The sequence below is a fragment of the Aethalodelphis obliquidens genome, unplaced genomic scaffold (assembly GCF_003676395.1).
Source record: "Aethalodelphis obliquidens isolate GAN/ISIS:26980383/991018 unplaced genomic scaffold, ASM367639v1 scaffold53, whole genome shotgun sequence".
Taxonomy (NCBI): domain Eukaryota; kingdom Metazoa; phylum Chordata; class Mammalia; order Artiodactyla; family Delphinidae; genus Aethalodelphis; species Aethalodelphis obliquidens.
The window spans coordinates 2,697,794-2,719,699 of record NW_020837997.1 but is presented as its reverse complement, the minus strand read 5'-3'; the positions used below and the strand labels follow the sequence as shown (position 1 = coordinate 2,719,699).

Below are 21,906 nucleotides of genomic sequence, written 5' to 3'. Positions count from 1 at the left end.
ATCTGGTTGTTCCGCAAACACACCAAGCTCGGGTCTTGCTTCTTAGCCTTTGCACTGGCTGTCGCTGCTAGGAACGCCCTTCCCCAGATCTGCTCTCCACCCACCCACGCCCAAATGTCACCAGAGTCATTCTCTGGACTTATTTCTTTACGGCTCTGGTCGCTGTGTTTGTGACCGCTGTGTGTTTACTATGCCTCCTCCGTCAGACTGGGTGCTCCCAAGGGTGAACACTGTGCCCTATTTTCGGCATCCAATCTTACAGAAGAGGAAACTGAGGCCCCCAGAGGGGCAGCCACCGCCTAGAGGCATCCACCGGTGTCAGAGTCAGGACTCGAACTCACATCTGACCACAGCCCACTGACACCTCCCCAGACCCTTCTTGCTCTTGTGCCCCACCTATCACTTCCAGCCAGGTGGCCCATGGCCTTATCGGAGGCTGCCAGAGCCTGGGCTCTCAGCTGGACCCAGATTAGCCTCCCTCTCCACCCAGGGCCCAGCATCTGCTTGCCTCCCCTACCTGACTCCAGCACTCCGAGCCCAAGGCCTGGAGGGACCCTTTGACTCTACTTATGTCTAGAACCTTCCCCTCCATCCTGCCCCAGAGGGGCCCCTCAAACGCCAGGATCACACCACTCCCCTCCCCATGGAGTGCCCTCCACCAAGTCCATTCTTCCCTTTGGCCTATGGACCCCTGAGTTTAAATCCTGGCTCACCCCTCCCTCCTCACTCTGTAGCCCCAGGCAGGTGGCTTGACTCCTCTGAGTCTCCCCATCCTACCCTGCTCAGGTTCTGGTGAAGAGTCAGTGTGATAATTTACATTACATTGCCTATATACAGCAGGTGCTCAATCCGTGTCCGCCGAAGACTGAATGGCCCTCCTCACCCATGTCACTTCCCCCACTGGACCATGACCCACAGCTCCGCTGGCCCCTAGTGGGTGCTCCAGCAAACCAGCTGGAAGGAAGTCCTGACTCTCTGCTGCCTCCTGTAGGCCAGGGCTGGGCCATGCTCTCTGCAGGGCCCCTCAATCGGTGTCAGGTGGGACCGGCGCAGATGTCCTCAGGGAGGTGTCTCTGATTGAGTTCAGGCCCGGGAGACAACCTGCCTAGGATGGGGATGGGGATGGGCTCACCTTGACCCCCACATCTGGTCTGGAACCCCAGGGCCGGGTATCTACTCCCCATGTTGTGATTATGAGTGTCCCCCAGCCACGCACAACAGGCAGCAAGTGGGTGGGTCCTGCTTTATTTGGAACTGGCAAGGACCCCTTTCCTGGCTGCTCCGCACCCACCGGGAGCCTGGGGAGAGCCGGGGGTTGGGGGCGGCAGAGGACCAGAGGAAGCTCCAGGCTCTCCCAGCTCCAATCAGGGAGGAAGCCAGTGGTGGCCCGCCCCTGCCCTTGCCTGCCGTATGGCCCTGCCCTCTGCCCGGACAGTCTGGCGGGCCCCAGTCCAATCAGCCCAACTCGGTTTCAGCTCCTTGAACTCCAAGAGGCGCCACTGTACAGGGCTTCTTGGCTGGCGTGGAGGTGGCGGCCACACGATGGCCAAGATTGAGGAGTCTGGTGGCAGGCAGAGCCGTCACCCGCAGTCTGAAGGGGCCGTGGGTGGCCGCCGGTGTGGGGGACTCCGAGCCACCGGGTCCAGGGGGCCGGAGCCAGGCCGGGGAGGCAGGGGTGGTGGAGGCGGGCGTATGGCTTGGGCGATGAGGCCCGGCAGGGCCTGCAGGGAGACGCCCAATGCGTCCAGGCGGCTTTCAAGGGCAGCCAGGCGGGCCTCAAGCTCCTCGTGCTGGGCGTGCAGCTCGGACATGAGGTTGTACATGACATTCTGGGTCTGTCAGAGACAGGGAAGGTGGGAGAGAGGAGAGGCCAGGTGAGAGAGAGGGAGGGGTGGTTGCAGAGAGATGGCAGACCAGCCCCGGTTGGGTGGCGGCCCAAGTGAGGAGCAACTGTGAGCGCACCCCCAAACCAGCCAAAGGCATCTTGCTGGGCCCCAGGGAGCGGTGGGAGGATAGGCGAGGGGAGCGGAGACACAGGTCTTGAGTGCCAGGCTCGGAGCCAGCAGACCAGGGGAAGGTCAAGGGACGTCTTGGGGCCCAGCGGATGTGACCAGAGTTGCCATGAGGGGATGAACTAGCTGCATGGTAAAGCCAGAGGGTGGTCTTGGGTGATTCTGGACTGGTGTTGCTCCAGGCTGGGGACACGGTCGAGGGGGAGGAGGCTCGGTTGTGAACTATCCCCTGCTTTCCACATTCGACTGGGGAGGGGATAGAAGTCTGGGGGCGGGGAGAGGTGACCACCCCAAGAATCTGACCCTATCACAGACCGGGCAACACGACAGCCACAACAATTACATTACAGCAGGTCGTGGGACATCCCTGCCACCTCGACTGCTCCCCACAACCCAGCAAGCAGGGGCTGGTTCTGCCACAGTCCAGATGGGCCCGGGAGTTGCAGTGGGTAGGCGGGACACGCAGAACAGCCCTAGTTGCAAATGCCGCTCTAACCACCAGGTGGCGCTAGATCACCGTTCCGAGTCTCAGCCCAGCTCCGCGCAGTCTAGACGCCCAGACAGACCGCAGCTCACCGCCCGTCCTGGGCCTCAGATGCGAGGGCTGAAGGGGCTGTGCCACACCCTACCCCACCCCAACCTCTCGATCTGTGGGAGGGAGACAGGTCATCCACCCCACAGCTCCTTCTTTCCGCACTGTACTTGCAGCCTCTCCCTTCCGGTCCGAAAACCTTTACCTGAGCCCTGCCTTCCACCCTTTCCTGTTACTGGTAGGCCAACCCCATCCAAGGATGAACAAATGCCTCTGCCCGCTTCCCCCCACCCCACCCCCGTAGGGCTCCAGACCCTCACCCCAGCCCGCCTCAAGGGGTCACACAGTCCCCCGGGGCCAGAGAGTAACATCTGGAGGCATCCAGCCCTTGGATGGTTCTTTTTTGGCCCTCTCTGAGGTTTAAACTTTTATTAGAATATACATTTTGTTTTTGTTGGAGAGATACAAATTAAATCAGCAACCTTGGAAAGCATTAAAATTTAATACTGGAAAACATTTTAACCTCGTTAAATTAAAAAAAAATTAGAAACCCTATAATCCAATCCAGTGAAAGGCTTATTTGGAAGCCTTCATTAAATGTATTTTGAGAGGAGTATACTGCTGTAATTATAAGGTTTAAATAACTTTTATAAATTCACATTTTAATCATCTGTACTAATGAAGGAAGTGTGATATGGATAATCCAAACTATAATATCTAGTACCTGAATTTTTCAAAGGCATTCGATATGTATTTGGAGCTGTAATCTCATATGACATCAAATTAGTTGGCCAAGGATTTCTACATGCTCTTAGGATTATGTTCTTTCTACTACCGATTGAATTATTTCTTCAGCGTTCTAGAATATGTTTTTTCCTCTGTAATGTTCCCTTTCAAATTAAGTTTATGTGGGTTAGTATTAAATTTTTTTTTTTATTTTTTGGCACTCTGTGCAGCATGAGGGATCTCAGTTCCCCAACCAGGGATTGAACCCCTGCCCCCTGCAGAGTCCTAACCACTGTACCTCCAGGGAAGTCCCCCGTTAGTATTTAATTAAATTGCATTGGAGCCAATTTGCAAAGTTCACACGTGAACTATTTATGAAAGGGCAAAAGGGAGTTCAGAAGAGTGTGACAAATATTCTAAGAGCTTGCCCAACTGAAGTTGAGTCGGTTGACATATCTTCTAATGGATGAATAAAAAGCGGGAAATTGGGGCTTCCCTTCCCTGGTGGCGCAGTGGTTGAGAGTCCGCCTGCCGATGCAGGGTACACGGGTTCGTGCCCCGGTCTGGGAGGATCCCACATGCCGCGGAGCAGCTGGGCCCGTGAGCCATGGCCACTGAGCCTGCGCGTCCAGAGCCTGTGCTCTGCAACGGGAGAGGCCACAGCAGTGAGAGGCCCGCGTACAGCCAAAAAAAAAAAGCGGGAAATTGGATGGGACCTGACATTAGAACCAACAAATAGATCCATTTATAACACACACCGATCTTACAGAGCTCTTGCAATCAACTTTAATTTCCTGAAAGATGTTTAATTGCTATACAAATAAGCTTTCTCCTGATGCTATAATTTGAATTTATAACCCTAGCAAAAGAAATTTGTTTTTCTCTTAGATTTTAGAGCTTGTATGTAGATGACATTTCTAAATACGAAAGTACCACTTCACCAATTTAGCCCACTAATTACATATTCTTATTAAAACTTTTTATTAGCTATTAATTAAAAATATAAAATAGATGCCCCCCCCCAAAAAAAAAGGCTGACAAAAATTGGGACTTCCCTGGTGGTCCAGTGGTTAAGACTCCACACTTCCACTGCAGGGGACGTGTGTTCGAACCCTGGTCAGGGAACTAAGATCCCACATGCCGCATGGCGTGGCCAAGAAATTAAAAAAAAAAAAAAAGGCTGATAAAACAGCCGCCAATGTTAAAAAGTAAAGATTTTACACACAGATGTAGATTTCTGGCATCACTCTAACAACTGGAGCCTCTGGTCACAGTGGACCCCTGCAGACAGGGCTCTTATTCCCTGGTGGCTGGTCCCTGCCTGCCCTGCATCACTTGCCTGGGTCACCTGTCTATACTATGGGCACCAGCCCTGTCCCTCCCTCCCTGGCAGGAGCTGGGCCTTGTCCTTTACGGAACATCCCTCATCCTCCTCTGAGGGTCTAACCAACTCCTTCTGGACCAGGGGGCTGCCCCACCTCACCCTGCCCTGCTCACCTTGGCCAGGTCTGCGAGCGTGTTGGTCTGGTCATTCAGCTTCCCTTGCTCAATCTTCACACTCCGGAGCCTGTGGGACAGGTGGGAAGGTGGGGTTGTGCAGAGGCTGCAGTGGGGTCAGGGTTCCTCCATGCACCCACCCCACCCAGAGTCACCTTGTGGGATATGCAGTGGGGGGTGAGGGGCAAGTTGGAGGTTAGCCCCCTTGCAGCCCGTTCCCTCCTGGCATGCAGGGGGCAGCAGGGCCTGGAGGGCGGTTCTGCTACCACCCACAGTGCCCACATGCACTAACCCCCAGGAAGAGACTTACTTCTGAGCTCTGGCAGGACCCAGCGGAGCAGGGAGAAACCACAAGGCAATTTTAATCTCAGCACACCTGGGCAGCCCATGCCCAACCCTCCCACGTGCACCACCCCAGGGCCAGGCTGGGGGCCCTGGACGGCGGAGGGGCTGCTGCCCTTGCTCTAGGGAGAGGTCCAGCCTCTGAGGGGGTGGTACCAGCCCTCAGGGATGCATCCTCCCTCTGCCCACTCCCTCCAGCAGTGCCTCACAGCAAATGCAGCTGCCTCCGGCCCTGCAGCCCCACTGTATGCCTGCCTGTGCCAAGCTCCTGGCCCTGAAGGGGACATTTAGTCCAGAAAACTATGCCCATACCATTTCCCAAAGGGGAAGTCAAGGTTCAGAGGGGCAAAGCCGGTGCCCACTGGCATCCTAGCAGGATTTGCACCTGAGTCTGCCACTCAGCCTCTGAGACCTTGGCCCCTGGACAGCTGCCTATGGGGCTGGTGGGGGGGGGGGTGTTGTCCTCACCCCTTCTCTCCACCCCTTCTGTAGCTAAACCAGCCCAGGGAGACCTTTCCAGGTAGGACTCTCCTTTCCTCCTCACTAGTCCAAACTCAACCCTTGCACACCCACATGTGATAGATGCTCGGAGAGGCCCCTTGGGGCCCACCTATGCTGGGTGTTGCCAGGACCCCTGAGAGGACCCAGCCCTCGGTCTGGAGAAGTGGAGGTGGATACAGACACCCCTAGCCCTGGAAGTTGGCAGGGACTTGCTAAGGAGCCACTGACATGCCTGCCCTGGGCAAGTCATTCCTGGCATCTCTGGAACCTTCCTGTTACAGGTTGAATGGTGTCCCCCCAGAAGATATATTGAAGTCCTAACGCCCAGAACCTCAGAACGTGACCTTCTTTGGAAATAGGGTCTTTCCAGATTTAACTAGGTTAAGATAACTGGTGTCCTTATAAAAAGGGGGAAATTTGGACAGACACATACAGAGGGAGGACAATGTGAAGATACAGGGAGAACATCATATGAAGATGGGGGACTGGAGCAATGCTTCTCTAAGCCAAGGAGCATCTGAGGCTACCAAAAGCTAGGAGAGAGGCCTGGAACAGATCTTCCCCTGATGCCTTCAGAGGGAGAACGGCCCTGCCGACACCTTGATTTTGGACTTCTGGCCTCCAGAGCAGTGAGATCATAAATTCTGTTTTAAACCACCCAGTTTGTGGTACTTCTGTTAAAGTAGCCCTAGGAAATGTGTACGCTTCCCAAACCTATGCTGTGTTCCTCAGTTTGTCCTCTCCAAGACCACTGTTTCCTTTTCACTGGCTGCTCATACTGCATTCCCATCATGGGGACTCTCCAGCTCAAGAAGATGCCGTGGCTCCCTCATACCTGCAGGTGGTACCTCTGGTCTCCCTCGCACTGTGCTCATTCCCACCTCCCCGCCTTTGCCCAAACTGTGCACACTCCCTGGTATGCCTGCCCGCCTCTCGGTTTCCTACCCAAATCCCATCCACCCTTCAGGCCCTAGTTCAAACTTGCTTGATTTCATCAGCTGTTCTCATAAGGCCACTGTTTTTTTGGAAGTGTTCAGGGGGACCTAAGGGTGAGCGAGATAGTCCTTCCCCAGAACAAAGGGACAAAGGTCACTCACAGAGCAGGTGCCTTCTCCACAGACCTAACTCTCCTCAATTCCTACCCTCCGACTTCTCCCAAAGAACCTTCTGGGACATCCCTTGGGGCAAGGTCCAGAGCAGAGCCATGTCTGTGTCCCCCGTGCCTGGCACACCAGCTGGTGCAGGAAATGTTTGTGGAATGACCAAATGAACATATCGAGGGTGGTAATAACAACAACAACAACAGTTCCCATTTTCAGAAAATACTGTGTGACAGGCAGGTGCAGACAAATCATCTGGTCACCCCAATTGTTTGATCCACACTCCATTCCTGGAGAAGAGGCATGTCACCGTTGTCTCCACTTTACAGATAAGAAAACGAAGCTTGGACTACTGTAGTCACTTGCTTAGGCCCCACAGTTAGGTGGCAGAGACTAGATTGGGACCCAGTGGTCAGTAAAGGACTGTTGAAGGGTCAACAAGGAGGGCCTTGGGGTCTTATGAGGAAATAGGACTAACACCTGGGCACAGTGAAGTCAAGCAGGTGGGGCACCAACTCCTCTCCCTGCTTCATAGGTGATAGGTGAAGCAGAGGTTGGGGGTACCATGTGTTACTGACTGCTTGCTCTATGCCAGGAACTATGCCAGGCATTTCTGCACATCACTCCATTTAGACCTCCCCACAGTCCCATGAAATAGGGACTGTTATCATGAGAAATTAATCCAATCATAACAGTAAACACGATAAATGTAAATGGACTAAACTCTCTAGCTAAAAGACAAGGATACTAGGGGCTCAAGGAGACTTTTAGAGTGATGAATCTGTTCATTATCTTGACTGTGGGGCTAGTTTCATGGATGTATACATATGTTAACACTGATCAAACTGTACACTTTAAATAGCTGCAGTTGACTGTATGTCGATTATAGCTTAATAAAGCTGTTCTTTTAAAAGAGGCAAAATTATTAAATAGGATTAAAAAATTAAAGTCAAGCTGACTGAGCTTCCTCTCCCATGGCCTGATCTCGCTATGGTCACACTCCATTACCCTCTTGTGCCCCAGGAGCTGACCGTCCCAGCCACACCCTGGGGTCTCCCCACAATAAGCTTCCTGGCTCTACCGCTCACACCAGGGTTCTCTGTGCTGCCTCTCATCTCTGTTCCCTATGGGTGACTTGGTTGCCTTCCTGTTGTACTAGTTCAGACCCTAACATTGTTTGCCTCGCTTTCTGGTTCATCAGCCCCTGAGTCTGGCCTGAGAGTTCTTGGGGCAGGGATCCATCTGATTTTCCTAGGGAAGCCCAATTGTGAATGAGGTTTTCCAGGATGTAAGAGCTGGGAATGCATGGGCCCATTCTGAAAAGTGCTTAAAAACACGTTGTTTTCTATTTTAAATCAGCTACTATGTGACTCAACTGTAATTTATATGTGAGTGCCCAATCCCACAAGATTTGAAACTGTTTAAATTCTAGACTGTGTACTGTCCCATACATCCTATATGTAGCTACTGAGCATTGAAATGTGGCTGGTCTGAATAAAAACGGGCTGTAAGTGTAAAATACGTACCGGACTGCAAAGATTTAGTATAAAAAACTTTCTAAAATATCTAATTAATGATTTTTATATTAATCACATATTAAAATGATAACATTTTGGATATATTAGATTGAATAAATATATTAAAATTAATTTCAACTTTTAAATTATGTATGTGGTTCACATATTTCTTGTGGACAGTGATTGGCATACTATGGTCTATAGGCCAAATCTGGACAGCTGTTTGCTTTGGAAAATAAAGCTTTATCAGAGCATAATTACAGCCATTCATCCTTGCTGTCTTCCTGCTACAACAGCAGAGTTGAGTAGCTGTGACATAGACATTTTGGCCCACAAAGACTGAAATAATTAATATCTGGCCCTTTACAGAAAAAGTCTGCCAACTCTGGCTGCACACTGGACTCACCTGAGGAACTTAAACTTGAGCTCAGGCTGTATCCCAGACTCTACTGTAACTGGTGTTGGGTATGGCCTGTAGGATTTTATTTTATTTTTTAAAAATTTTCAGCCATGCTGTGCGGCTTCTGAGATCTTAGTTCCCCAACCAGGAATCAAACCAGCACCCTCAGCAGTGAAAGCGTGGAGTCCTAACCACTGGACCACCAGGGAATTCCCAGCCTGTGAGATTTTAAAAAGCACCCCCACGTGACCCCAATGAGCAGCCAAGATGAGAACCACTTGATTAAATAATTCTCAGGAAAAAGGGACAACAGAGAAAATTAAGTAATCTCTAATTATCCCACATGATCACATGAATCAGGCCACAGATTTAATTCTGAGCTTCCTGGAAGCCAAAGCAAAAAGGGGAAATTGCTTCAGTGTCCAAGGGGAGAGTCATTTTGGCTATTTCAGAGAATAAAATATGCTACCTGCCACTATGTTGGGTGGTTTGCATGATTTATCAGAGGTGACTGTTCTGGACAAGTGCTGGGTCCATCACCTGCCTCCCTCCGACCAACCCACTATCCCACCCAGCACAGAAGCTGCAGGCCCCAACCAACTGACCACCTGGCATGGGAATGGCCATGATGTGGCCATGACGAGCTGTCTGGCCTAGTCTGCAGCCTCCTCCCCGGGGGCCAGGGCTGCCTCCGTGCCAGGTGGACACAGAAATGCAAGTGGGAAAGGTGTTGGACTTACTGATGGATGGCTTGGAGGAACTTACGCTGGTGTTTCCGAACCCGGGCGTGGTCTGGCTTTTTCACCAGCCTGGTGTGTTTGTAGATGAGCCACGTCTCCCTGAGAACGTTAGCAGCGGCGTTTTTTACCTGAGGCCAGAGAAAGAACAGTTCCTTAGAGTAGCACAAAACTATGGAAGGCTCTGGAAACCTCCAGAAACTCCTGGAAATGCCCCTCTGGGGTCCTGGGACTGTAGGTCAGGACCATGTTTACACATCCACATCTGTGCTGTGTGTGTGCACGCGTGTGTCTGCCTAACACACATCACTCACCATGGGCCAGACCCTTTCTATACAACGTGCAAATGTTAACTCAGTCAATCTACACACGCCGGTATCTCTCTCATTTTATACGTGAGGAAACAGAGGCACAGAGAAGCTGACCTGCTGAGTTCATCCGGCTTATAAATTGCATCTGGTTGCCTCACCACGAATCCCTGACTCTTGCTGAGGGGCCCGTGACTGGGCTGTGACTGGGCACAGAAGTGGACACCTGTGCACAGCTTAAGGGTGTTCACATGGTGGTACAGCCCAGGGCAGTCTGGGCACACACAGGCAGCGCGGCATGACCCGTGGGCACGTGTGCAGAAGTAAGGTGAGGAGGGTCTGCCCTTGAGGACCAGAAGGCGAAGTGGCTGTGATGGGGCTGGCGTCCTTACCCGCTTGGTGAGCTGAGTGTCCATCATGAAGTTGTGCACGTGTTTCTCTGCCTTGGTGAGCTCCAGCTTCCGGGCCACCACGGCCACCACGAGCGCCGTGCAGCCAGCCCCCTGCATGAAGAGGGCGAGGGGGCATGTCAGGGTCCACCTCGTATGGGTTGCAAGTAGGATACCCTCCTTCCTCCAGGAAGCCCTCCTGGTTCCTCCCCCTCACATTTGCCCTCCAAACCTGCAGGGTTGGCAAATCCCATCTTCTGAGTTCACTGACTCCCAACCCCGCTAGCTTAATATCCATCAAACGTCCAGGGAGCCTGTGCCATAAATTAGTTCATTTGATCCCCAACAACCGCGGGAGGTAGGACCGCTCTTATCCCCATTGGGCAGAGGGGGAAAGTGAGGCTCGGAGATAAGAGAAAGCGCAAGAAACAGGCAGGATCTGCACGTACATTTGGGGCTGAGGCCCACGGAGGTGGGAGGATTGGGAAGCATTTCCATCCAGGCTTTGGGGTCTGGATGATGGGGACAGAGACCCGGCTGACATGTTGCTGGCCAGTCATGGGGGCGGATTCTGCTGGTAGGGTCAGAAGGGTGGCGAGAAAGAAGGGTCAGGCCCGCTGCCTGCGGTGGGGCATTTGCAGGAGGAAAGAGGCAAAGTATTGGACCCAGGATGCGGGGAAGTAAAGGGAGGGGACACCTTCCCCGTGATGGGTACCCTGCTCTAGCAACCACCCTCCCCAGTATGTTCTGAATGGCAGCCAGTCCCCCGGCTAGGGAAAGAGGCCAGAGAGGACTTGCTTGTCCACTTGGGGGCCACTTGAGAGACAGAAGGGCAGGAGTGAGGACCCGAGGGGGAGGGCAAGGCTCAGAGGTAGGGGTGGGGGGCAGTGAAAAGTGATGCAGAAGGAGGGCGGGAAGGGGGACCTTCTGCCACTGAGAACCAGGAGACGGGGAGCCCAGGACATCCAGGTGTCATCAGCCCCAGGAGTGGTGTGGAGCAGGTGGCAGGGGCCAATGAGGGGGGCCAGAAGGTGGCTCCCCACCTGCGCTGGAGGCTGTCTTTGGCACCGCACCCACCTGCTGCTTCCTCCTGCAGCTACTGCATACAGGATGGAAGGAAGGAAGAGACCTGGGCTCAGCCTCTGAGGGCCAGGGGAGTGGCTAGTTTTTCTTCCGAATGGAAGGAAACATTTATGGGGAAGGGTGGGCACAAAGTCGCCCCCTGAGGAGACCCCATCATGCGTTCCTGGCCAGGACGAAGGTCTTGGGAAGACTCAGGAGTCTGTGTTCAAGAAAAGCCCTGTCAACTGGGGCAAAGAAACATACTGGAAACCTCCATGTAGAACACTATGCCCCCAGGAAAAGGACCAGCCAATGACTCCGCACAATAGCATGGATGCCACGTCCGGCAAAAGACACTGAGTTCAGAGGCCATGCTGGGATGCCTTGAAGTTCAAGAATGAGCAAATGTGTGCTTTATAAGCTATTGGACGGGGGTGAGTCCGTGGGGCAGAGACTGGGAGGGGACACACTTGGGCAAGGGTAGAAGAGGAGAGGTCTAACAGAAGAATTTGAAGGTGGCTTAAAAGACCAATGTGTGGGGAATTCCCTGGTGGTCCAGTGGTTAGGACTCTGCGCTGTCACTGCCGAGGGCCCGGGTTCGACCCTTGGTCAGGGAACTAAGATGCCACAAGCCATGCGGTGTGGCCAAAAAGAGAGAGAGAGAGAGAGAGAGAGAGAGACCAATGTGTGGCTTCGTGTGATACCTGGCTGTGTGGTGACAGAGAAAAGCAAAAAACATCCCTGGGTGTAAACATTCCTGCACGTGCCGGGGGCGCGGGTCTGGAATGAGCCACAGGGTAAACAGGGAACTAATTTTCTGGAAGGAGCCTCATCCCAGAGAAGAGAACCTGGCTTTTCTGTTTCGCTGCGGGTTTTCTGGGTTTAAAGCCATCATCTTATCTGAGAGCTCTTCTTTTTTCGTTTGTAAAGTTCATCTGCCGGGGATGGGGGTAGGGGGGTGGATTGTGGCCGATCTTTAGTTTTTTTCCCTTCCAATCTCACAAAATAGCGTAAGCAAACAGGCATAATGCCTTTTAACTGAGAGAGGGTCTAGGTCAGCTTGTCCAGGAGAAGCGAGGCCCCGGTGGGGGCCAGAGGAGGACGTGGACCCCCAGCTTGTGTCCAAAGAGGAGGGGACAAGAGGTGAAGAGGGGAGAGAGCCACGGGCCTCGGGAGATGGTGACAACAGGGTCAGTCTACATTCAGTGAAGGGGGCTGGGAGGAGCCAATGGAAAGACAGCGCTTCCCTCTGCAGGAGGAAAGGAAACCATGGTGGGGACGGCCTAGTACTTTTCGTTTTTTTTTTTTTGCGGTACGTAGGCCTCTCACTGTTGCAGCCTCTCCCGTCGCGGAGCACAGGCTCCGGACGCGCAGGCTCAGCGGCCATGGCTCACGGGCCCAGCCGCTCCGCGGCATGCGGGATCCTCCCGGACCGGGGCACGAACCTGTGTCCCCTGCATGGGCAGGGGGACTCTCAACCACTGCGCCACCAGGGAAGCCCAGCATAGTACTTTTGCAAGAACAAAAGCATCTCTCTATGAAGAAAAGGAAGTGGCCTGGGGCGGACCCTGGGGGGAATCGGGTTGGTTGACTTCCTTTGGATTGTGGGTGTTCATTTATTTTTTTTCACAAATTGAAACCAAGCAGGGCCCTGTGGGGCTCCTGGGCAACAGAAGCCTTTGGAACAGTTGCTAATCAGGGAAGGGAGGGGAAGGGATGCAGAGACAAGGGAGGGGCAGCCAAGAAACCGTAGTGCAGCCTTGGGGCAGGTCCTGGCTCCACCTTAAAGGATGCACAGAAGAGTATCTTTGAGCTCTTCTGCAGAACTAAGGCCCCCAGCAAATGGAAGATGAACTATTTGATGAAGCAGTCTTCATTCCAGAGAGAAGGTCGTAAGTTTGATAACCTCAAGAACCACAGAAGCTCATCAGGAGATCACCTCAGGTCAGATTAAAGGAATGCAGGCCCTGCACACACTCTGGGCCTTATCAGCAGCTCCGTCCATGAACCATCACATAAAACTCCTCACCAAATCCTCCCAGGTTGGGACACACAGTTTTGCGGGGCATGAGCCTGCTGTGTCCCCCTTTGCCTGGCAAAGCAATACAGCTCCTTTTTCCTACTTCACCCCAAACTCTGACTCCAGGATTTGATTCAGCACCAGTGCACAGAGGCTGAGTTTTCGGCATCAAGATGAACATGCTAGTTGGGGGCTGGGGAGAGAGGGGTTCCCTACTGTACGTCGAACAGTTCATAATTCAAAACACGGAAAAGCACTTGTGGAGATGCAAGAAACTTGGAGAGAAAGAAGGTTCCAGAAGGAAGGGATGGGCAGGGAACCTAATGATCAGATCAGGGTAAAGGGAAGGCACCAGACGCCAAAGTTTGCCCATACAAGCAGGTGGACTTGAGAAGTCTTTAGGGAAGAAGCGGTGCTGCCTGGGCCCACAGGAGTCACAAGAGATAAACCTTACACCCAGGGGCTCAGTGGGGTGCTCAGGACACCCCGGTAGTCAGGAAATGATGGAGAATTGGGCTGTGATGGCAGGGCTCAAAGGGCATTGACTGGGTATCCGAGGCATTCATGACTCTAGGCATTTCCTATAAATGAACGGACTCAGTCCTTGCAACAGGCAGAGGGAGTGGCGGAAACAGAGGCACAGAAGCATCAAGCCTGTTGCCCTGGATCCAAGGGCTGTGAATTGAGCAGGCTGCGGAGCATAAAGGGGTAAAAATGACTCTTGGTTCAGAGTGGACCACAGCATCTGGACTGGAGAATACAGTGGAAGCTACATATCTAGGGCTGGAAGAACCCAAGAGGAGATGTCCCCGGGAAGCCTGAAGGTGTCTTCTGTGTCCCATCAGAGGGAAGGAGCAGGGTGGCGGAGGGGTGGGCTGACACAGGGAGGATCTCTGAACAAGTCCACCTTGAGACGGCGTGGGCTCCCCATCAGTGGGGATGTGCAAGGGCCCTCGCCCTTACCATGATGCCAGTGAGCAGGCACACGCCCTTCCCGCAGTAAGTGTGGGGCACCATGTCGCCGTAGCCGATGGAGAGGAAGGTGATGGAGATGAGCCACATGGCCCCCAGGAAGTTGCTGGTCACTTCCTGCTTGTCGTGATACCTGGGGGTTGGGGGGAGCCAGGGAGGGCCCAGTCAATCCACACTGGTCCCTCTGCTTTCATCACACCCCCAGGAAGGCAGGGCCCTGGGTCTACCTGGCTGCATGGGGGCCTTGACTGCAGGGAGCTGATCACTCTGGAGGCTCAAAGTGTCCAGGGCACCACTATAGGGCAGGGTGGGGGGATGGTTAGTGCCAGGGGCAGCCCTGTGGTCCTCCTGAGGGTACCACAGGGCAGAGGGCAACCACTCCTTCCCAGCATCCCTTCCAACCTTCTTTCACCTGACCCCCAAGCTGCTGGTTATTGGGCAGAGAGGGGTCCACAGGTGGGTGACGCACATGAGCGTGCGCACATGAGGGGGCATGCACATGTGTTCACGCGTGTGCACACAATCCCCCTCCCAAAGACAGACACACAGACAGAGGCGAACACGGGTGGCCACGGGCACCAGAAGCGGCAGGAAGTAGAGGCGAGGATTCAGGTCAGACACTAGGAAGAACTTCCCCAGCCAGCAAGGTCCCAAGGAGGGAGGAGGACCCTACGGGGAGACAGGACCACACCCTGGGGCTTGGGAGTATTAGGAAAGTCAATCTGTGGAGGGCAGTTGCCCCAACCTTGGGCCTGGGGCTCTCCTGGCAGTCAGGAGGGAAGGGGCAGCCTGCATGGCACTGGGGAGAGGCCTGGGACTCAACTTTTGTTATTCAGGGGGACAGACCCCAAGGCTTTGCAAGGACATGGTTTTGTCCCAATCCCAGGCTGTGTGGCCTGGGACCCTGGCCACACAGGCTATGAACTGTTTCTACCTATGGTTAGCCCAGGCTGGGGGACTAAGGGATTGGTTCTCTGGGTCTGGGGATGGCTCAAGGTTCTGCTCCAGCTCAGCCCCCTACCTGCAAAGCCCCTTCAGCTCTGGGAGGTCAGGAAGCCCTTTCCAGCTGACCCCCTCCTTCCTAGGCCGCAGGGGCAGGGCAGGGGGAGCTGGCGGGTAGGGCTGTCCCAGGCAGATGGGGCTGGGGTCAGGGGCTCAAGGTAAGGAGGAGATGGAAACCCAAAAGGTGGGAGGGAGGGTTGGAGGCCTTCCCAGCAGGTCTGGGCTTTGAGAGTCCCTGCCCCCCTGGAGGGTCGGGTGCCATTCCAGGCCCCTTCAGCCTGGACTTCCAGGCTGCTTGCTGGACAAGGGGGACCAGGGACTGCACCCCATCTTTCACGGAGGTATGTGAGCCCCAAGCGGCACCCGCTTCCACCTCTCAGGAGACCAGGGCTCCACACCCAGGAGGCAGGAGGAGGGGGGAACCCATCAGCCATCAGGGGAGGCTCCAGCCCCAGCTGGAGCTATGGTGGGTGCTACAGGACCACCCAGGACCAGGGAGTGGGGGGCATGCAGGAGGTGGGGTGGGACAGAGCCACAGGGGTGGAGCGAGGCAGGCGAGAGGGCGTCAAGCGGTGTCAGAGGGCTCAGAATTTAGGATTGGCTGCCCCCCCGGGCCCTGCCCTATTCCCCACCCTTACCAGGCACCCCTGCAGTGACCCAGCCTGGACCCCAGGGATGCCCGATGCAAGGCACCCTCTCCCACTCCCCAGATCTCAGTCCTGAGGTCTGTAGGAACTGGCACGGGGGCACATTAGGGGTCCAAGGAGTCCCTGTGTGACCCTCAGACAGTAAACCTTGATGACAGAAAGAGCTAGGCCCTCACCCCCGTCAGCCCGACATCAGGCTGAGGCAGGGGTCATGGAGGGGGCGCTTGAAGGGGTGAGGACTGGGGATCTGGGGGCAGGTCCAGCCCAGGAACCTCCCAGGAAGCCCCGGCCCAGCCCCAGCTAGGCACAAGGCAGGAGAGACCCCTTCCCAGACAAGGCACCCCCAGGCCCTGAGAGGTCCAGTGGGGCCCCTCCTCCTCCTGGAACCGCTGGGGGTTTCTGGAAACAATCAGGAACTAGGCCCTCAGGGATGTCCCTTTGCCCCTCAGAGCCTCAGTGTCCTCATATATAAGTCGGGTGGATGGCCCCGCACCTTCCAAGGCCGTTCAGAACAGACCCCTTACGGGGGTCTTAAAAGCTTGGATGGGTTTCTCGTTCACCCCAGACCTCCTTAACTCTCCAAAGGAGCTGTCTGAACCCCTGGGGCCAGCTGCCCCGACAAGGCACCAGAGCTACGTAAGCTCTTCTCCCCCCTTCTCCCCGCCACTGCCCCGCCTTGGTGACAAGGACCCGAGGGATGCCATGTGCACACAGCCCGAGAGTGGCCTGCCTCCCGCTATCCTGGGCTTGGCCCCAGACCCACCTGCCTGGCAGCACTGGGACAGTCTCTCCGCGGGGCCCTGTGGGCTCGGGGCAGGGCCCAGCCACTTGCCTCACCTCCCCACTCCCTCCCCTGGTGGCAGCGGATCTTAAATTCCTGGCGGGCAGGGCAGCTGGCAGCTCTGCACACATAGCTCAGCTGAGGGTAGGACTCACATGTTTTCCCTACAGTCCGGTGGGGCGGGCAGAGGGGAGAAGGAGAGCAGGTTAAATTGTGGGGGGGATAGGTGGATGAGGGGAGGGCCCTGTTCCTGCTGCCTCCGCCACCCTGGGCCAGAGGTTGGGCCAGGGGAGGGGCCCCTGGGGGAGGGGGAGGAGGAAGAGGGATGGGGTCCTAGAGGGGTGCGGGGTAGGGGCTGGAGGGGAGTGGGGACACAGGGCTGGAGTCCCAGGGATGAGGGAGCTGCACTTGAGGGACTGTCACTGAGGCCAGGAACTGGGTATGGTGGGGGGGGCGGTCACCAGGGTCAGAATCATGGAGATGGAGTGATGGCTGGGGGGAGGCCTTGGATGTCTGAAGTCGTGGGTAGGCATGGGGTTCACCAGGGTCAGAAGTCAGGGGGACAGAGTGACGGCTGGGAGAGCCCTGGGGTCACTAAAGTCGTGGGTGGGCATGAGGGTCAGTGGGATCAGGGGTCAGGGGCGCACCTCTCACAGACCCGCACGGTCCAGGCGGCGATGATCCAGGAGGAGATGCTGAAGACAAGGAGCACGGTGCCCGGGCAGATGGTCATGAGCGTCTTCATGACGAAGCGCGTGTTGAAGGTGATCTTGTTGAGGGCGCCGATGCTGCGGCTGGAGGCGTCCGTGAAGATCCTGCTGTGCAGCAACATGACGCGGCCCAGCAGGTAGAGACGCAGGAACATGGGCACAGACAGCAGCACGTCCACGTCGGCCTCGGCCGCTGCCGGCGCGTACGTGAAGGCTAGCCGCGCTGTCCACGTGAAGCGGTAGTGGCCGGGCACCGGGTGGATGGCGCACACGGCCAGCTCCAGGGAGATGAGGAAGACGCGCTCGCACGTCATGGCGATGCGCCAGTCGTCTGCCCCGTTGTCCACCATGAACAGCTGCGGAGGTCAGGCGGGCGGGATGAGGCGGGCCTCGGACACGAGGCCAGGCCCCGGAGCAAGATCCCAGCCGAAAACCCCGTCGGCTTTTACAAGAAACACGGCCTCAAGAGCAAAACTCCCTAGTTCTCAGGGTCGGCCACAATTCAAGCTAAATGTGGCACAGATGTTTCCCCAAAAGTCAAACACAGAGTTACCAATGACCCGGCCACCTCATATAGGCGAGAGAGTTGAAAATGGTCGTTCAGACACGTCCTTGTGTGCACGCAATCACAGCAGCACTGTTCATGGGCACCCAAAGTGGAAACAACCCAAGTGTCCATCAGTGGATGAATGGATAAACAAAATGTGGTCCTTCCACACAATGCAACATTACTCAGCCATAAAGAGGAAGGAAGCATTGACACATGCTACAATGTGGATGAACCTTGAACACATCAAGCTGAGTGAGAGAAGGCAGTCACAAAAGGCCACCACTCGGGGCCAACGAGGCAATGTTGCCACCACAGTGGGCCTCGAAGTTGGGGCGTCGAGCCAAGGAAGACCACACTCCAGCCTTCAAATCTAACGGGATTTGCCTGGCTAGGTCTGAGAGAAGTGTAGGACCTGCCACCCCTTTCTTCTTTCATATTTCTCCCTTCTGGAACGGGAATGTCTATCCTATGCTTATTCCACCATTGTATTTTGGAAGCACACAACTTGTCTAGTCACAGTTGGAGGAAAATTTTGTCTCAGGAGGAACAGTACCTCGAATCTCACCCATGTCTGATTTAGATGATATTTAAATGAGCCTTTGGACTTAGAGTTGACGCTGGAATGAGTTAAGACTTTGGGGGCTGCTGGGATGGGATGAGTGCATTTTGCATGGGAGAAGGACAAAGATTTGCAAGGTGGGCCAGAGGGTGGAGTGTTATGGACTGAACTTTGTCCCCTCAAAATTCATCCGTTGAAGCCCTAGCCCCCAGTATGACTGTATTTGGAAATAGGGCCTTTAAAGACATAATTAAGATTAAATGAGGTCATAGGAGTGGGGTCCCAATCCTACAGGACTGGTGTCATTTTATAAGAAGAGGAAGAGATACCAGGGATGTGTGAGCACAGAGCAAAGGCCATGTGAGGACACAATGAGAAGGTGGCCGTCTGCAAGCCAAGGAGAGAGCCTCAGGAGAAACCAACCCTGCCAGCACCTGATCTTGGACTTCCAGCCTCCAGAACTGTGAGAGAATACATTTCTGTTGTTTAAGCCACTCGGCTGTGGTGCTACAAACACACAGCGCTTCCTTCTTTTTTCATTTGGCTGAATGGTATTCCATTGTACGGATGGACCACATTCTGTTTATCCATACATCAGTCAGTGGACATGTGGGTTGTTTCCTCTTTTTGGCGATTGTGAATAATGCTGCTATGAACATACGTGTACAAGTTTTTGTGCGGATGTAGGTTGTTGTGTCTCTTGGGTGTGTAACTAGGAGGGGAATTGCTGGGTCATATGGTAACTCCATGTTTATCTGCTTAAGGAACTGCCAGACTGTTGTCCACAGCTGTATCTTCAGAACTGCTTCCTTTAGTTCAGGGGTCACTGTCCCCCTCCCCCCAACCCCCAGCCAGATCAGGGACCCCTCCTGTGTGCCAGACCCTGGGTGTCCCCTGACAGGTCTGCATACAGTGCAACGCAGGCAGGATTTTCCTACACCCATCTCCTGCCATACTGTGGCTCCTTGAGGTCAGGGGTCAAAGGTCAGACTCAAGAGCCACATCTGACACCTTTTGGTGTCCCCAGGCCTTGGTGCCAGCCTGCTGTGGTAACGCCTGCCTGACAAGCCCTGAACTGGGCTCTCCAGGAGCCTGACCAGGTTTTGATCAACCCCTGAAATAGAATAAACTCTCTGGCACAAGATAAATCTTTCAAAAACAGGGTGCGATGGACTAGGAAAAGGAGCCTGGTGCTACAAACACTGGACCCCATGGCTGCAAAACCTCGGAAGACCCAGGGCTGTGAAAACAACCCACGTGCACCAGAACCCCAGCCCACCTCCTGCTCCCCCAATGTTGGTGTTCTTTACCAAAGAATCAATGAAAATTAAAATGAAGATATGCATTCCAAGGAAATTTAGAGTGATCTAAACAGTGTGTCTCCACAGAAGTCCTTTTTTTTTTTTTTTTTTTTTTTTACTATAAAGAGGCTACTGATACTTTTATGTCTTAGAGGGCTGGGTTCCCAGGTGGCTGGGGGGAGGGGAGCTGCCCCAACCCCACTGGGCACTGACCTGGATCTCCCGGGCGTGGTAGAGGACGACCAGGCCCAGCAGGATGACGGTGGAGAGGCTGATGAGGCATTTGAGTGCAAATGAGTACAGGGACTCCTGGACAAAGAGAGAGGGCAGAACAGACACTGTCAAGGCAGGCAGCCCTCCTGACCCCCCACCTGGTCACTTCACTCAGAAAGTGAAGCTCCGGTCCTCACTCCTCAGGCCTGGGCTGAGAGCAAGGCGGGCCCAGCACTTCGGCTTATAAGGCCTGGCTTCACATGGGTACAGCACGCTACAGTTTACAAAAACTGACCTCATGCAGACGTAGCACTTCCCGGTTTACAGGCTGACATGGCTCTCATCTCCCTCTGTCCTCACATCCACTTGGGGACCCATGTAACCTGGTCCTGACCGCTCTTGAAAAAGGGAAAGCTCTTTCCCTGCTCCTCGTGCAGCCCTTCTCTGGGGCTCCCCCCTCCCCCCGCTTGACCTTGGGAGGCAGCCCCATCCCCACCTTCAGCCAAGGTGCAGCCCCTTGTTGCAGGGCAGAGGAAACGGGCTGGAGGCTTCTGGGCCCACCTGCAGCCTTCCTGCTGCCCCCACGGGGTGGACACAACAGGAGGCCCAGGGGCCCCCACCTTCCCACCTCCAGGGACCCCTCAGCATCCCCCACCCCCCTCTCCCAGGGCTGATGTGGCCCCCCACCCCGTGCCCAAGGGGTCTCAGGGAGCCCAGTGGGACCGGCAGGGCCTCCCTGGGGTGCCAGGGGGAAGGGCCACACCTACCTTGCTGTAGACCCCCCAGGACAGCTCCGTCTCCGTCACCATGACAACGATGCCGAACATGCCGAAGATGAGAGCGTAGTCACTGAGACGCTTCCGCTTCTCAAAGAGCGCCCGCCGGTGGCCCAGACGGTGGCCCACGCTGGGGGGCTTTCCCGAGCCCCTCTGCCTACCCGCCTCATCCTCCTCCTCATCTTCCTCTTCTTCCTGGTCCTGGGGCTGCCCCCGGGGGCTGCCGGACGAGGGCTGGGCCGGCTCACTCTTGGCTACCACCACCTGGATGCCTGGGCCGTTTGGAGGCTGAGGCGGGTGGCCGGCCTCGGGGTCCGGAGGGTCTCGGCCCAGGGCACCCAGCCCGCCACCCAGTGGCCGTCCCCCGAAGCCATTGTGTCTGTGGCTGTTCATGACTATGTGGGTGCTGGGGTTGGGCTTGCTGCCGGCCGCCCGGGGCCCGGCATGGCTCAGCAACTGGGCTCCCGCGCTGACCTGCAGGGCATGGGGGACACGGTCGTGTCAGGGCCTCAGCAACGGACCAGAGGGCTACGGACCCCACCCCAGCACATTCTGAGGCTGGAGAGGCCAGGAACCGACTGCGGCTGACACGTGGATTGGCCACTCCAGAAACCTGCCTATGTCCCTCCTCTGCTCCAAGCCTCCCCATGGCTCTCCAGTGCCATTGTATAAAAACTCAACTTCTCACTGTGTCCAGGAGGCCTCTGTGGTCTGGCTCCCACCCACCTTATCCTTCTCACTTTCCCCAGAGTCACTCCCTTCCAGCCACGGTGGCCTACCCATTACCAGATCCCGGCAAGCCTGGTCCTGCCTCAGGGCCTTTGCACCTGCTGTGCCCTCTGCCTGGAACACCCTCCTACCAGACCTTTGCCCACTGACTTTTCTGTGTCTCCAGGTACCTAGAACAATGCCTAGCATTCAATAAACACTTCTGAATGCCTCAAGATGGAATCCGCTGGCTGGTTTGCCTGGGAGGACTAGAGGCCGGGTAAATGAGCAGCTGGGAGGTGGTTCCAATCCAGGCTTGTCTCCTTCTGACCTTCAGGCTCTTGGACAAGTTAATCTCGCTCTATTCCAGTTCCTCCCGTAGAGCCGTCCAAAGGCCTGAACACACTTACATAGTCACGGGATATGGCCAGGGGGAAACTGGGGACCACAGCCATGGCTATGAGACTCTCAGCTCCCTCCTGCTTAGATGGAGGGAGGTCTGTGATCTCCAAACACATTCCAGGACCAAAACAGCAATCCAGGA

At 55.1% G+C, this 21,906-nt stretch overlaps 1 protein-coding gene across 3 annotated transcripts in view; it reads right to left on the bottom strand.

Annotated features, from left to right (window-relative positions):
• Positions 1-29: 29 nt before the first annotated feature.
• The window catches only part of KCNN1 (potassium calcium-activated channel subfamily N member 1), a 33,369-nt gene continuing 11,492 nt past the window's right edge, over positions 30-21,906 (bottom strand). For 2 of the 3 annotated variants that reach the window (XM_027084671.1, XM_027084670.1), the window contains 8 exons: positions 20,646-21,128; positions 19,879-19,974; positions 17,193-17,611; positions 14,107-14,248; positions 10,065-10,175; positions 9,368-9,495; positions 4,768-4,837; positions 30-1,835 (listed from right to left, as the gene is read on the bottom strand). In XM_027084671.1, the coding sequence (XP_026940472.1) occupies positions 1,581-1,835; positions 4,768-4,837; positions 9,368-9,495; positions 10,065-10,175; positions 14,107-14,248; positions 17,193-17,611; positions 19,879-19,974; positions 20,646-21,047 (1,623 nt within the window). In that variant the 5' untranslated portion in view covers positions 21,048-21,128 and the 3' untranslated portion in view covers positions 30-1,580. The remainder of the gene's footprint in view (positions 1,836-4,767; positions 4,838-9,367; positions 9,496-10,064; positions 10,176-14,106; positions 14,249-17,192; positions 17,612-19,878; positions 19,975-20,645; positions 21,129-21,906) is intronic. The other variant, XR_003428325.1, reaches the window with a different exon arrangement.